The sequence below is a fragment of the Triturus cristatus genome, chromosome 5_2 (genome assembly GCF_964204655.1).
Source record: "Triturus cristatus chromosome 5_2, aTriCri1.1, whole genome shotgun sequence".
Lineage (NCBI taxonomy): Eukaryota > Metazoa > Chordata > Amphibia > Caudata > Salamandridae > Triturus > Triturus cristatus.
The window spans coordinates 841,601,683-841,618,580 of NC_140588.1; the positions used below are offsets into that span (position 1 = coordinate 841,601,683).

General features: G+C 40.6%; 1 protein-coding gene across 1 annotated transcript in view; it reads right to left on the reverse strand.

Annotated features, from left to right (window-relative positions):
• LOC146829331 (indolethylamine N-methyltransferase-like) overlaps positions 1 to 16,898 on the reverse strand; it is a 211,083-nt gene that overhangs the window by 94,916 nt on the left and 99,269 nt on the right. Inside the window, exon 2 of the mRNA XM_085607985.1 lies at positions 7,060 to 7,267. Within this exon, the coding sequence (XP_085464111.1) occupies positions 7,060 to 7,267 (208 nt within the window). The remainder of the gene's footprint in view (positions 1 to 7,059; positions 7,268 to 16,898) is intronic.

The window sequence follows — 16,898 nt, forward strand, 5'->3', positions numbered from 1 at the left end:
TTCAGAGTACTTTTTAAAGTGTCTCAGGCTTCAGTAAATACATACATTTAGGTTTGATATATATTTACAGGTTGCGCCTTCTTATGATTCAATGAGTCAATATGCCAGTACAACGGCTCGTTTTAATATCAGGGTTGAAGGTTCTAACTTCAGCTGGGCCTACTGAGAAGTTCATTAATTTAAGGTTGATGAAATATGTACCATTGCATAGGATTGCAACAAGCATTTATTCTAAAAACTGGTATGTGTGTTATTAAGTTTTGTGAATTATTCACAGTACATGTAGTTTAAGAATCTGGGAATAGAGATAATTTTTTTTTAGCGCCTAAAAAGGAGAAATTATTTTCAAAATATAGTAAATTATTGCAAGTTAGGAGGAATTAGGAAGGCCTTCTGGCTTTGACAAATTCTGAGTGGCAGAAGCTGGGGGCTAGGAGAGATGCAGAGGCTGGCTCAAGTTACGCTGCTGCGATGCTATCTTTAGTTTTCCCGTAAACAATGGAGTAGGCTGCCACGTTGACATTTATGACCGTTTAAATTAGGGCCTTGCCTCTGTGGAATGCGGAATGACCTTGCTAAACGGGCCTCTGAAGGTGGGGTTTCTGGTTTCTCCATAAGATCATCAATAAAACTAAAGAACTTAATTCCAAAGGGAAAATATAGAAAAGGGGTTTCTTTGAAAGCCCAAACATCATGTTAAATGCTTTGCAGAACTGATACATTTGTGTCTCGCTCTAAAAAATAGAATGATGCCTGCTATTAGCTCTTATTTAACAGAAAACGAAGTGTTGCATTAAGTCTTAGACAGAAAATAAGATTCTAAAATGTTTAAGGCCACATGCCTAAGTGAGAACGTATTGCCAGTTAAGACTTCTTTTTCACAGTGGAAATTGTATGTGCCAAATTAATATGGAGTGTCATGTAACGATTTTTACTTTCAGAAAGGTAAAACTACGGTTGCTTGATGTTGCCAGGTAACTGACAAGAGGGTAACAGTTAAGTAATGGAAATTTATTTTTGTGTATTTGGTCCTATCATGAATTGTTCTTGCTGGTCCTGTACGTTAGAAGAGAGACAGTAAAGTTATATTTGACAGCAGATTTCTATTGCCTGGTGATCTACTGTCAAAAAGGAGGGTAAGGATTTTAAACCTGACAAATTAAACAGGCCCAAATATTGGGTTTTAGGCTGCAGGTTCACAGTGCATAAAAGTACATGACATGGTGTTGTGTGTCACCGCTTATTTACATATGCTATTGTTTTGTCTATGCTTTTTGTGCTTGATATAAAGCAAGTATATCTGATGGCTTGACGTTTTGTGCGTTTTTATTATTTTTTTATTATTATGCATGTTTTTGTTCTCTTTGTTGCTGCTTTTGATACTATTACAAGTTTACCTGTGTTGTGAGGGGATGGTCATGACGATGCCCATCGCTACGCAACAGTTGGTTGAACTTGTTCTGGTTACTAAATTCCACAGCTAATGATATTTCATGCTGTGAACATGAGAGACAACACTTCACCAGTGCATGTCTATTTGGCTATAATAGTATTGAAGGAAAATAAAAGAGATATACAGGATCGAAGTGTGTCACCTGTAGTTAGTCACGTTACTGCCCCTTCCCTTAAAGGAACAGGCAGCCTTATATTTATGTATCCTTGATTGGACCTAAGGATGAAATTATAGATCTGTGACTCAAGGTGGCCTAATTTCTATATTACATTAGTTTATGATGTTCTGTTTCCTAAGTAGCATTTGGCTCTTGTTCCTAAAAAGAAAAACCAGGTTTTCATTTTTTTTTCCTGAAGAAGGAACTGGAATATTACCTAGGAGTATCGTATATGGTGTAGTCACCAGCGGTAGAGTTAAAATTTGTGTAACTTTGGCCTTTTGTGTATCACCCGTACTCTTGGTGTTGTGTCACATGCCTGACTATCACCCAAGTAACTTATTGTTCTTCCTATAGATTTTTTTTTTCTTTTGTTGCTTCTCCCCTGACCAATGTCGCATCATGCTTAGTTATTGGGGATTTTAGTTGTGTCCTAGTTCCAATTCCCTTTTCCGTATTCCTTTCACCAGTCAGCCCATTTATTATTGTAGGTGTATTGTTCAGGTACACACTTCCAGACTGCATGTTTATGTATAATTCCCTTTTGCATGGCCAGACTGGTTTCCAAGAATTTTCCTTAGGCCTGCTTCAATGTTTTCCAGCTTGACTGTCAGGGTAGCGATAGACTGGTTAACTGACTCAATATTATAGTAAGACAAGTTTTCCATATCAATAGGAGATATCTTACGTTTACCCTTTTGAACATGACGAATTTTCAATGTCTATTTTTAATGTGGTTTTTACCCTTTGGCTCCCTGCTGCTTTAATTTTTGGTGGGATCAGATGTGTTCTAATCATGCAAATATCAGGACCCTCTAGTTCTTGTCTTTTGTTTGCATATTTGACTATTAGCCTGTGTATTGCATATTGCACCTGATGTGAAAGTTTTCTACATGCATATGATAATCTGTACCATGTGATTTCTCTATTGAGATGTTCTAGATAAGGAATTTAGGAACACCTAGATGTAATCATTGAGAAAAAATGTGTTTGCCCCGTTAGACAATGCCACCATATGTGAAGACATCCATTTAGATAGAATTCTCGTGTAGTTATCTGCCCTTAGATGATGGAGGCTCTCACACGGAAACCCAATTGAAAAGATTAGAGACACTGTTTTGCCTACTGTCTTTATATTTGTATTGCTTTTTGAGAATGACAGTATATTCTAGACCAAAATTGTCCCATGGCGTGTGGCCACTCCTTTGAAGATCACAGGCCGCCTGTTTGCAGTCCCCTTGTTATACAACGAACTGTTTAAAGCATCGCACCTGCTTCATCAGAAGGCGTTCAACATCAGAAAAGAAGGAGGAGCTGGTTTTGCCACAGAACCAGAATTTCAGTGCAAAAGAGCGCCTGTCATGTGCTGGTAACCTCTGACAGTGTGCAGTCTCTTGAGCCCCTTGGCCTGAGTTTTTGGCCACACCCCCCCCTTTCCTTTGCCCCAATGGAAGTGCAGTGCACCGGCAGATCCAAGATTGACAAAAGGCACTACATTCTGGTGCCCATGAAAGAGCAGCCTGAGCGTCCTCTGACACCGAATGATGATTGTTGGAGACTGAGAATGGTCCCGGGTCTGCACAAGATGATCTGTGCCCATGACCAATGAAGAGCATATTATTTGTAGTGTCTGCCGCAGAGGAGAGACACAGGTAGACTGCCTTGAGACATTGAGACTTTCGAGTGAGCTGTGGGTGTTTGCCAGGAGGGCACTCCAACTAAGCAGTACTTTTCTCATGAAAGGCTTGAATGGAGAGGCCCATGCGAAAGAAAACAACAGAAGAAGATTTGATGGACAATAGAAGCCTGCCAGAGAGGCTTTTTGAATGGACTCTGGGCATAGTTGGTTTCACAAGAGGTTTCCGTGTGATTGTATAGACTAGGTGTTAGGAGACTGATTGTTTTTGCTGGCATTGTTTTAAAGTACTATTCTGTTTAGTAAAAGCAGAATAAAGTCAATTTTCTGTGGAAAGAGTATTTTCACCTCAGAGCATTGATGAGGGTCACCACTGTTTCACCTGAACATATAAAATGCATAGGAGCCCTAAAGATGTTAGTAGATAATTTTAGGATTTGCTTTTTGCTTAGGGTTGTAAAAAATTATTATTTCATTTGTAATAGTGGTCACTACTTTCTCCCGTTGCCTATATGTTCTTAATAACGTGTTTTCTAGTGTTTTTTTAAACATGACATTGTCATTTATGGGTGGGATTGTTTTTCTCTACTCAATTGACTTCTGCACCCGCTTGCATATGTCTTTTCCTACTACTGTTTCTTTGCACTCTTTTCACCTTTTAGCTGAACATGAGCAGGTTAAAAGATCAGAATTCGTAAGAAATTCTTTTGTACAGCTTCTGCATCAACAATAGTTAGTAGTGAACATCACTAATTGTTGGGTGTGTGATCTTATGCCACCCACTACAGATAAAGGTATTCCTTATTTTGTCCTGCCATATGAGGCCTATGTGCTACTACATGTGTAAGGAGACGTGTCCCGAGAGAGAGTTGCTAAGTAATAGGATGATGCTACAGCAACATCTTCATGACTTTATGAATATAGACCTGGACTGAGATTAGTATGTGTATAGTTATTGCCTATGTAAGGGCAAAAGGGGGGTCTGTGGTTCTGTAAAATTTGGAACCACATTGGAGGCAGGCCCCTACCCTGCCGACTTTGGTATCAACAAATCGCAAATGACAAATGCGGTATGTACAAGTGTTTTCGTCATGTTTAACCAATGAATTCACTGTATATATATATATAATACTACAAATTGAACACTCGGGTTCCATATTAGAACAGTAGCCATTTTTGTGATTGCCCTCACATAGGCTGTGTGCTAAGGCCATGCCTAGGCCTAAAGGACACGTACACCTTCTGTGACTTCTCTGTGACCTGTGCAAACTGACTCCACTGCCCGAGGTCAGCCCTGTCCGGCCGGTTCCTTTTACTGCGGCCAACTGGGATAAGCATCAGGGCCCGAGGCATCATAAATTCCTTCTTCCCACACGAACCCTGACTAATCTCTTTCACATCTGACTCTGTTTCCTACTTTATGGCTTGTTTTACGAGCAGGAGGTGCCCGTTTTATTGGGGTCTGCTGATATCTGATGAGGGTTCTGAGCCTTGCTGGGTTAAATGATTGAGGGCTGAACGAACTGAAATGTGGGATTGTCATCATGACTCTGCCTTTTCTTTGAAGCCAAAATATGTGAATAACCACTTGTAAAACAGGGGCGGTGTTGCCCAAAGCAGAATATTCTGTATAAAAGAGAAGACTGTTTTTTGTTCTAGAGACTGCCTCATTCAGTTGCTAAGGCTTCTGTGCGACGTAGTCTCACTCATTTGAGTTTAATAAAGATGTCTTTTCATATTTCAGCTTCTTTGCCAAGTTCTTTGTTATATTACTTGCGCCATGAAAATTTGAAGTACCGCATTACCCCTGTATTAGAGATCTATAAAACCCAGGTTAGGTCCGCAGCATTGTACGCTGCAGAACTGTGGGGTCATACAAACACATCCAATCTTCGGAGGGTGGAACAAGCCTTCATGCGTGGTCTGGTTGGCCTCCCCCAGAGTACGCCTTAATACCATTACGCTTGGATATGGATTTGGTTCCCGTTAATGACTTGGCTGCTGCACGACCACTGCTCTTTTGGAGAAGGCTCTGGTCTGTTCCTGAGCTTGAATTCTTCAGAGCAGAATTTAGTGCAATCTGGGGGATGCTAAAGTGTAAGAATATTCCCTGGCTACTCCATATAAAGTCTTCCTTTTACCAAATCGGCCTGCCCCAACTTTGGGACACCCCGGATATTAGCTGTATGAGGACTCAAAGGACTGAGATATTGGCAGCTGTCAGACTTTTTAACTCTAATATAATAAGCTGCTCAACTTCTCTGGGCAGGTTGACCTCCGAGTTTCTATTGATGAAAACTGAATCTAAATTGGAAGTATTTCTGGATGTAGTACAGCCTCCACTGGCGAGAAAACTTTATACCCAGTTGAGATATGGTTGCCTCCCAATTGGGGTGTTTACATCAAGCTGGGGAAAATCGATCGAGGCCAACTGCCCAATATGCAAAACATGCAAAGAAGATGTTGTGCACATTTTGTTCTTTTGTCCAGCATACAGCACGACCCGAAAATGCTGGCTTTTCTCTTTGTGCAAAAAATTGGGCCTTAGAAAATGTGTACAAGCTCGCAGAATTCTAACCTACGATACCAACCCACTTATTGTCTATGCAGTTTCCCGTTTTCTATTTGCCATGTGGAGGAGAAGGATGAGTTTTATTAATTCATAGCAATGGCTATCAGTTTTTATTTTTCTATCAACTGATCATGATAACTCATTGTTTAATAATTGTCTTTTAAATTAACATTTTTCTATTTATGATCTTATTTTTGTACTTGTATATATTTTATTGTACTTTTATGGTCTTGCGACCGAAATAAAGTTAAAAAAAACAAACAAAAAAAAACAAACTATACTTTGTTGCAGATTTCACCCATAAGGTACCATACAGTATAGGATACACACTTTTGATTAAAGCACTACAGGTGAAGACTATAAATGCTGTACACACATAATGAGGAGTGCCATGGTCCCTGCTAATTCAAGAAGGGTCCTCTGTGCATTAGGCAGTCCTACTTGATCACTTCACATATGTCATATGCAATCAACCCAGAATATCTTTCCTCAGCTGCACAGCAGCAGACCTTGCTTTACAAAAACAAGCACTGGCAGCTATCACCCACAATCCATTTTAAAAGACCTTACAGCGAGTAATTTTTACTTATTGCAGAGGTCCAAAAAGCAGGTAGTCCAAAAGCAAAAAGCAGGAGGTTAAATAGATCACAACCAATTTTCCAAAACTATGCTTGTAAATTAATATTTTAATAACATACACACAGTACTGTATCTAATCTAAAAAAAATGCACAAATACTGCTACAAAAGAAGTGAATACGAGTAAATGGCCTTCTGGGCTGTCCTACTTAAAGACATTCAGTGACATTTTAAAAATGCTATGAACATTCTATCATTTTCATTATTGGTGTATAGTGCAACCAATCATACTAGTTAAAAGTGCACATTGATTCTATATTTAAATTGTACAGGCTATTCAAACCTTTACAGATCTAGGTTTATGTAACATGAATGATGAATTATGAGCGGTAAAAATATGGTAAGAAACGAAATCATATTCAAATAAAAGACAGAGGGGCAGATTTACAGGCCTCTTGCGACACTTTTATAAAGAGATCCGTCAGTTCATGTAAATCTGCTCCAATTTTAATACAGGGATAAAATATAGTCAACAATTTTTGTGAAGTAAAGAAAGATAGCTCATTTATATCCTCTAAACAAGGGATGGAATCTTCAAGTAGCACAACATACTATTATATTGCAACTTGCGATAGCTAAAAAATTACTTTATTCATACAATACCTGTCGCCTTCAAGTTTACAAGCAGATTTGAAAATATGTGTGTAATCATAAGCTCCAGGATAATTTTTCAGCCATTTCACGAGTTTTTGAAGGCAACGTTGGGAGTAAGTTGTTGCAATGATTTCCTTGAAGTATTTGCTGGCTGAAATGTACTGGTGAACTGTGGCATTGTTATTCATTCCTATGAGAAGATCTCCTTTAACGCCATCTGATTGAAAAGAATTGCAAAATAATTTGTTAGCTGAAAAAGCGGCTTTACAAAGAATAATATTGACACAGTCTACATTATAATCACAGGGTAGCACAATGTATGCATTAGCACACAGAGGGCCTGATTTAGATCTGGCAGACAGGGAACTTCGTCATTAAGGTGACGGATATCCCATCTGCTGAAATATAAATCCCCTTATGTCCTGTTAGGTTTATATTTAGGCGGGACGGATATTCATCATGGTTATGAAGGGTTACCCTGTCCATAAAGATCATTTTAGGGCCAGAGTTTTTAATCCAGTATATTTTAAGTAAAAATATTTTATTTTATATAAGAAAGTCTGAGCATAACTGGTGAATTTGCAAAACACAACATGCTTTTTCAGCGAAGTCAAATCAACATAACACTATACTGGGGTCCTTCAATATTAGCAAGATCCCTGTGTCACTTTGTGGAGCTGTTCCTACTCAGTGACTGCCCATCTATAATTAGAAAACGACTCTTGGAAAACCAATTGAGGTTAGAAATATGCCTACTACACCTCCTGACAAACACCATTCCAGAGTTAAATTTTCTATCAATACGTTACTCTAAAAGTTCCAGCCAGCATATCGTGGTGCTCATCGAGAGTACTCGTTCACTTACCTCATCCAATTTTAATCGAGAGTACTCGTTCACTTCCCTCACCCCATTTTATAAAATACCTGTGGGTCTTTTTACCAGAAATCTGCCAACAAGCCATTAATTCACAAAGGTCCATTTTGTCCAATGGTAGCCATTTCACACCTTGGAAAATTGATTGGCTATAGGGGAGGCAGCCTCTCAGGGCCAGTTTGTGGTGTGACCTTTTATCCGTCAGAGGTGCGAAACCAATATCAACATAATATACACAACATATGTTCCAGCATCTTTTTCCTTAAATACATTTTTTTTTTTTGATATATAATACAAAAGCATTAAAGTGATTTCTCTATCTCTATAATAAGGGCCTTATTACACGTACGGCGGTCTTCAGGACTGCTGTACTCGTGGTGGTGGTCTGACCGTCACCACCACTGCAGGTTCGCCTGCAGTATTTTGAGTACGCTGGTCAGACAACCAAAAGACTGCTTGCTCCACTGGGATCAAGGATACCGCTGCCCGGGCGGTCTGCAACAGGCCTCAGTATGCTGGTGGTGCAGATTCCAAAAAGAACCATTGATGGACAGAATGCAGAACGATGTCATACATTCACCTGAGTACAGAGACCTGGACTTAAATCCATTGTTTTTTTTTGTTCTCCATGCCATTCCAGTTTGGACCCAGCAGTATGCAAATCAGTCTTGTCCCTGCCCCAAATAAGGCAGTCCATCCTGAACTGCCAGGCCAAGTCCTCCCTGGACTTGAAACAAGCATCCTAGGACCGGTTTCAGGCTCTCAGCACTCATGAGTCATGATAGCTTGACTCCAGTGGCATGGAGAGCACGGGGTGGCAAATGCAAAAAGAACAATTGGTGGACAGAATGCAGATTCTGGCACAGCTGAGCATATTATTTCCTACATATCCATTGTGCTTTTCATGGTGGTGGGCCTGCCATGAAAAGGGTGGCGAACATGCAGGAAAGGGGGCCTTAACAGGGTCCCAGGTAGGATCTGGTCCTGGGTGTCTGGAACTGCACCCCCATTTCCTGCACGGTGTGGCATACAGGCCACATCATGTAGAAATGTGCTGCCGGAGCTGTTATGGCAGTAGTCTGCTGTTAAGGCTCTCCTATGAGCCTTGCACAGCCAATGCCATGAGATTGCAGGAGTAACGCCTGCCCACCCCTGATTACATTCAGAATCCGGTGGGGGGGGGTGCAGAACAGGCTTAGTGGTCCTCCTGTAGGCACGCTGTTGGCAGGCCGACAGTATAACCAGCAACCTTGCAATAAGGCTCTAAGTCAACACATGAACAAGATATAACCTTATGTAAAGCTTTTCTATGGAGAAATAGCACCACAGCATTCAACGTGAAATAGCCCTTTGAATCTTTTCACTGCAAAGGCATACCATACCCAAAAATTTGACATGAAGAAGTTCAATCATTTTGAACTTCTTTATTAAGATTAAAAGTAGGCTTTTCAGCATCAATCAAAGTTTTCTTTGGCATGTGCTTGTTGCAGCATTTCAAAACAACAATTCTTGTTTGCAAAGCCAGCCATATTGCTATTTTTTAGACTCACTCATGGAGGTGTATAAATCACACTAAAGAACAGATATGACGTCTGCTGTTCAACCTATGTGTGCATGATCTGGTGAAATGTGACCTTACCTGAAAGTCAGATTTTCCAGAATATATGACGTGATCCCGCAATCAATTACCCCGCATACCATCACCCCACATTTTTTACAACGCGGGTGCAATTACTCCGCAATACCATCTCCCCGCAAACTTTTACCTCGCATATGACTTTACCACGCATGCCATTACAACGCAAATGCATGCGTGGTGAAGGCATAAACTTAGTAAGTAGCGGTCGCCAGTAGATAGTTATAGTTAGGACCGAGTTCCCATAGGAAATCTGAAAATTCTATTTTGAATAACTTTGGCGCCGGTTGACTTATCTTCGTGAAATTTTCAAAACTAATGGGGTGCTCCGCTCAGCTCCTACCCTGAAAGTCTCGGGGTGATTCGTCAAGCGGGGGCTGAGAAAAAAGGGGGGTCCCAAAATGCGTTTTCCCCATGCATTTTCCCATAGGACCTTTAGTCGAAGGTACAGCCCAAACGGCTGAACAGAATTACTTGAAATTTGGCAAAGAGGTAGTGCTAAAGTCAGGAGTGTGCCTTTTTGCTTAAATGGTGTAAATCCGTTCAGTAGTTCCTGAGAAAATCAAAAGTAAAATCATATATATCTGGGCGGAGCCTAACCACACATCTCATCGTGAGATCTGATTGGCTGTCAGCACTTCATCCAAGAAGTGTTGGCAGCCATCTTGGGACCAATATACATTATAGCACCTCATTAAAAAGCATTGCAGTTAATAGAAGGTTTTAAGACTTTAGTTACATTATAAATCATTTGTTGATGGTACCATACTCATTTTAGGAATTGTGGTGTGTTCTAATGTGATTTTACCATGTGAAAAAGCCTTGTGCTGTGATATCATGAATCATGTTTGAGAGAAAACTATGTTCTCATGCTTTTCCCACAGAGGTTTGGAAGGTGATCTATAAGCCTACTGAGAGCATATTTTCTGTAAATTCACATTATCTTTCTCAGTCACGTGAGAATGAAGTCTGACATTCTCAGTAAAACATGTACATCCAACAAGGGCAGAGACTGTCAGTTGATTCCTTTGTGTTCTACTGCAGCTTCCCAGAGTGTTCTAAAGAACAACTAGAGCGCTAATAGTCCTACTTATAACAAACGTATGGCACACCTGAAGCCATCTTGGTTGGAATAAAGTGGTAATTCTTAAAACATTTAATTTAAAAAGGAACAAAATGAGGGGGTTCATTTTGCCATAGAAAGTATGATTAGTGCTGCAGAAAGAAAAATTAGGGCACATTTTGAGTGACTTCTCAAATCCTCTTCTATTTCATTAAAAAATTCTGACATGCAGACTGAAACATGCACTTTCAATACCAGCAGCAGACTTCCCTGGTGAGCAGTAGCTTTACTACAGTGATCTAATAAGCAACTAGAGGGCTAACATTCTGAATTTATGGCAAATTTGTGACACATCTGAATGCCTTCTTGATGGAATCAAAGTAAAAAACTGAAAGTATTTCCTACTGAGGAGACTGTAGTAAATGAGGAAATTAGGAAACATCATAACAAATAAGTCTCCCAAAATGGCCAACAGAGACAGTTGTCAGTTTTAAAGCTTTATTCGACATTTGTCATAAAAGCATTCCCCTATCCCTAATACAATAAATACTATATATAAAAATACATATTAAACATGGAATGTCGAGTTAATAGATAATAAAAATACAAGTACTTCAATTTGTCAAATTTCTTAAAATATAGATTTTTCTATAAATAAAATACAATAATTCATATGGGAGAGTGCAAGATTGAGAATATACATAATTTCATTACGATACGATTGCCATAAGTGAACGAGTACGAATTGACCATGACCAGGCCAAAAATTTTGCTACCCCAACCACAAACAATATGGAACAATCTGTTTCAAGTATCCTTAGGGCTGCGGATTGGCTACGGGTTCCCAAACTAGAGCACACAGGTTTTAACCATTTGCGTCTGGGGGACGAATACAATGGGCAACAGAACAAAAGATGGGAAATGTGCTCAATTTGTTCTTTACAGTGGTGGCAATGTTCATCCCATACTGGGGACCAGCGCTTCTTAAACGCATTCACCGGGAGTGTACCTATGCGAAATTGAAAATAAAGTTTTCTATCAAAGGGTTTTTCAATGATATCCCAAAAAATTTCGCAAGAAGGGTACATTTTTATGTCCAAGAAGCGAGATGTTAGGCTTGTACTTGTGACGTCACTAAACATTGTAAAATATACCATTTCCCAATATAGGTCTTTCAGCTTTGCCTTCGTAGGAAAGCAGGTTACGTCTTTGGTATCCCATAGATGATTCAAATTCATTTTTATAAGGAGTCCCCGGAGCTCCCTTAACCATGGGATAGTATGGAAACGGTCGAATTTAATAACGTCCGTCAGTGCCGCAGCATAATGGCTCAATTCTGGGGTCACCATAATCCGTCTCCAATATAGAAGAGGGCGTAGCCTCGCTATGTCCTCTATTCCTTTTCTTCCCATATCCAATTTTAGTGGGATTATGGGTGTGCTTTGGGGGACCATCACAATACCTCGTAAAAACCTGTTTTCTGCTCGGCCCAGTTCTCTCAAATTAGAAAACCCCCATAGTTCAGAACCATATAAACAAGCCCCTAGTACTTTCATAGAATATGTTTCCAACACACAATTTACTGGCTTTGTCAGTGAGGAGCGATGTTTTAGGGTAATTGCGCCTGCTAGCTGCCTAAACTTCAGCAAAGTTGTGGTTATGTGTGGCTTCCAACTCATTTTTCCTTGGAGAGTGATGCCTAGGTAAGAGAAAGAGTCCACCCTTTCTAGGGGTGTACCTTTATATTTTATTACACCTTTAAAGGTGGACTGCTGGTTGAGGCACATGAATTTTGTTTTGGAGGTGTTCAGTTCAAGGCCCCTCTCGTCGCAAAATATACCAAATGCATCAACCACTTTTTGGAGCCCACTGGGAGTGCGGGAAAGTAGGAGCGTGTCATCTGCGAACATGAGGATAGGTACACGAGAGCCTGCGATTACTGGGGCGTCACTAGCAATCTTCTCTAGATGCTCAACAATGCCGTTTATATAAATTGAGAAGAGAGTCGGTGCTAGGACACACCCTTGCCTCACCCCACGTTCTACCGGAAAGGGATCAGTTACTTCTCCTTGCTTGCCCCACCTTATTCTTGCAAAATTATTTTCGTGGAGACGAACAAGGAGTGTGAGCAATTCCTGGCTTAAGCCCACGTCCGCCAAGGTCTGCCAAAGTTTCTCTCTGGGGACCAAGTCGAAAGCGGCTTTTAGGTCCACAAAAACTGCATACAATGTCCCCTTCTTTAGGGTAACATTTCTCCAGTAGATGGTTAAGAAGTGGAGGACTTGATCAACGCTGCTAGTTAGAGGACGAAATCCAGCTTGGTAAGATGACAAAATATTGCTTTCGTTGATCCATTGCTGCAGTTTATTTTGGACTAATCGGCCCATTAGTTTTTGTGCTGTATCAATCAAACTAATGGGTCTATAATTTTTGGCCAGGGTTCTATCACCTTTTTTAAATATGGGAATGATTTCGGCTCCCTTCCAAGAGGCAGGCACTTTCCCTCCCATTGCCACCGCATTAGCCAGCAATGCAAGGTATGTACACCAGGAATTACGATCCGATAAAAATATATCAGCCGGGATTCCGTCCATGCCTGGAGCTTTGCCCCCGGCCACACAATCCAGTACAATACTCACATCCTTTTCATCAAATATTGGGGATTTGTAAAAGACTTGTGGAGGCGGACAACCAATGGAAAATATGGGATTACAGGCATACTGTGGTTGGAAGTATTCCACCCAATTGCTTTTCGGAACATGGTTCATAGGATGGGGTGCTGTGCCACCCTTATCCCATTTTACTGTGGACCAAAAGCGCTTAGAATCCTTAGAGGCACACGCCTCCTTGAGTTCGCGCCAATAAACCTCATCCCAACGCTTCTTTGCCAATTTTTGGGCCTGTCTATACTGGTTTCTTGCCAACCTTACTGCTGCTGCATTTCCTGTTCTCAGTTCCACGCTAAGGTTGTCTCGTGATATCCTGCAACTCCTGTCATACCATCCTTTACTCTCTTGGACTTTTTTCTTTTTATTTGGGGCTGCTGTTTTAACAAAGAAACTTTGGATTTTTGAAAATAGTTTCTCGTGAGCAGCCATCATGTAGTCTGTAAAATCAGTCCTCCCATAATGGCACTTTATCTTAGATACCTCAGTCGCCACTAATTCCTTTAGAGTCTCTAAGTTGTCAACATCTTCCAAGAGCATACTCCACTTCAGGTGGCGAAGATTGTTTGAGCTTACAAGATCTTGCGTCACCATTTGGTTCCCTCTTGGGAGATCGGACATTTCATGGTAGGGATGGAGTGTCAGGCACAGTGGATTGTGATCACTTTCTATTTTGTCTTTCACTTCCATATCCACCAATTTATCCCAAGCCCTTACATCCAGTATTATATAATCTATTCTGCTGGCTGCTCGACCATTGTCGAATGTGTTTTTCCCCATTAAGTCAGAGGATGCCCGTCCATTTACTGCTCTAAGGCCTCTTGATAGACAAAGACTCTTCAGTTGGATTGCTACTGTGCTCCATTTTCTAATAACTGGGATATCCAGTTGGGGAATTCTCCACTTGGTATCCTCATCTTCGGCCAGTGTCCTATCCTCTTCGCCCAAAGGTTCGAAGGTGGTGTTAAAATCCCCGCCTATTATTACATGGGGAAGCACTGGTAGCATTTCAATATAATGCTCAAGGGTCGTTAGGGTCTCTGATGGTTTACCCCTGCCAACTCCCCTGGAGTAAAGATTGAACAGGGCTAGTTGTTGACCATTTTGCCAGCTAATGTCAAGAGCTAGGATATCATTAGAGGGTATGGACCTTCGTTTAACTGAGCAATTCAATGTTTGTCGTACCCAAATTAACAGGCCCCCAGAGTGTCGACCCACTCGGTTTCTTATGGCTGGGACATAAAAGTTCAGATATCCTTGTCGGAAAATTGGGGTAAGCGCCCAAGTTTCTTGCAACATTATTATATCGTACAGGTCGATAAAATCGACCCAATCTGGGATATTTAGCTTGTTTGCAATGCCAGCTATATTCCAAGAAATAATAGATAATGGCAATATGTCCAGTTGATGCTGGATCTGGTCAATGGCAGAAGTGTATATACGATCTTCAGGTTCTATACCTGGCACTAGGTCACTATTCAATATTGGTGGATTCTCAATTGCCTCTAGTGTTCTTTTTTGTCCCATCCAGACTCCACTTAGATCCTCTTGGGAGGGAGTGGGAGATGTCTTAGAGGCCGGGGTCAATTCATCTAGTACAGGCTCAATAAAAATCAGTGACCTATCATGTCCCTGGTGCAGCTGGAGTTCAGGGGCGACAGGAAGAACACATGCGAGTCAATCACACTCGTTTAGGTCAGATAGCACGGAGTAGTGATTATCCAACCTCAACCCCCACTCGCTTGATGGGTCAGTCCTGGCCCTTCTATTTCCCACAACTGTCCACTTTGTTCTTAATGTGCTAGGTTTAGCTATTAGTCCTCTTCTACTATAGAAGAAATCCAGTGTCAGTGGTATTATTTCTGCTGTTCTAAGTTGTGGAGGGAAGATGTTCCGTAGGACATCAGGTAGAGCTTCAGGACCCTTAAAACTCAAAACCACACAATCCCCTTGAAATTTCTTTGCCTTAGTGCCTATCCACTTAACCCTTCTTGCTGTGAGCAGATCATCAGATAGTTTTACCTTACCCCAAGGGGATATGTGCATATTATTGGTAAGCCACTGCAAAGCCTTATTTCGTAGGGAGTCCGAGGACTCGGTCTGCCCTGTTTTCAACGTTGGTGTGTTTGCGAGTACTAGGATCATGGGGGAGGCTTCAACAATTAATTCAACTGGGCCAGTTTCTGGATTAAGAGTCTCAGTGATAGTATTGCCTACTGGTTGTGCTGTTTCTAATGTTGGGGCAGTATTAGGAGTCTCACCATGTCCAGAGCAGGCTTGATGAATATGGTCAGATGGAATTTGTAGGCCTGTATTTGTAGTACCCCCAAGTGATTTCCCTGCAGCATCTATGTGTTCAAATTTGGATATTATTAGGTTTGATATTTCCCCCATCCCCTCATTGGTTTTTCTTAGGAGGGTCTCTAGTTTATTAACTTTATTAGCTAATTGGTCTACTTTTGATATAAGAGGTTTCATTAGCCCTGATAACTTAGACTCCAGTGCTCCCAACAGAGACAAAAGAGCCCAAATGTAGCCCAAATATCACCCAGATGTATCCCAAGTATAGCCCAATGACAGAATGTCCCAGAGTGTTCTAACGAACAACTAGAGCGCTAACAGTCTTACTTATGACAAAAGTATGGCACACCTGAAGCCATCTTGAATGGGATAAAGGGGTAACACTTAAAACATTTAATTTACAAAGGAACACAATGAGGGGATTCATTTTGCCATAGAAATTATGATTAGTGCTGCAGAAAGAAAAATTAGGGCACATTTTGACTTCTCAAATCCTCTTTTATGTCATAAAAAAATTCTGACATGCAGACTGAAACATGCACTTTGAATACCAGCAGCAGACTTCCCTGGTGAGCAGTAGTTTTACTACAGTGATCTAATGAGCAACTAGAGTGCTAACATTCAGAATTTATGGCAAATGTGTGACACATCTGAATGCCTTCTTGATGGAACCAAAATAAAAAACTGAAAGTATTCCCACTGAGGAGACTGCAGTAAATGAGGAAATTAGGAAACTTCATAACAAATAAATCTCCCAAGATGGCCACCAGAGACAAAAGAGCCCAAATGTAGCCCAAATATCACCCAGATGTAGCCCAAGTATAGCCTAATGACAGAATGTCTCAGAGTGTTCTTAAGAACAAGTAGAGCGCTTACTGTCTTACTTATGACAAAAGTATGGCACACCTGAAGCCATTTTGATTTAAATAAACTGGTAACACTTAAAACATTTAATTTAAAAAGGAACACAATGAGGGGGTTCATTTTGCCATAGAAATTATGATTAGTGCTGAAGAAAGAAAAATTAGGGCACATTTTGAGTGACTTCTCAAATCATCTTCTATTTCATTAAAAAATTCTGATATGCAGACTGAAACATGCACTTTTAATACCAGCAGCATACTTCCGTGGTGAGCAGTAGCTTTACTACAGTGATCTAATTAGCAACTAGAGTGCTAACATTCAGAATTTATGGCAAATATGTGACATATCTGAATACTTTCTTGATGGAATCAAAGTAAAAAACTGAAAGCATTTCCTACTGAGGAGACTGCAGTAAATGAGGAAATTAGGAAACTTCATAACAAA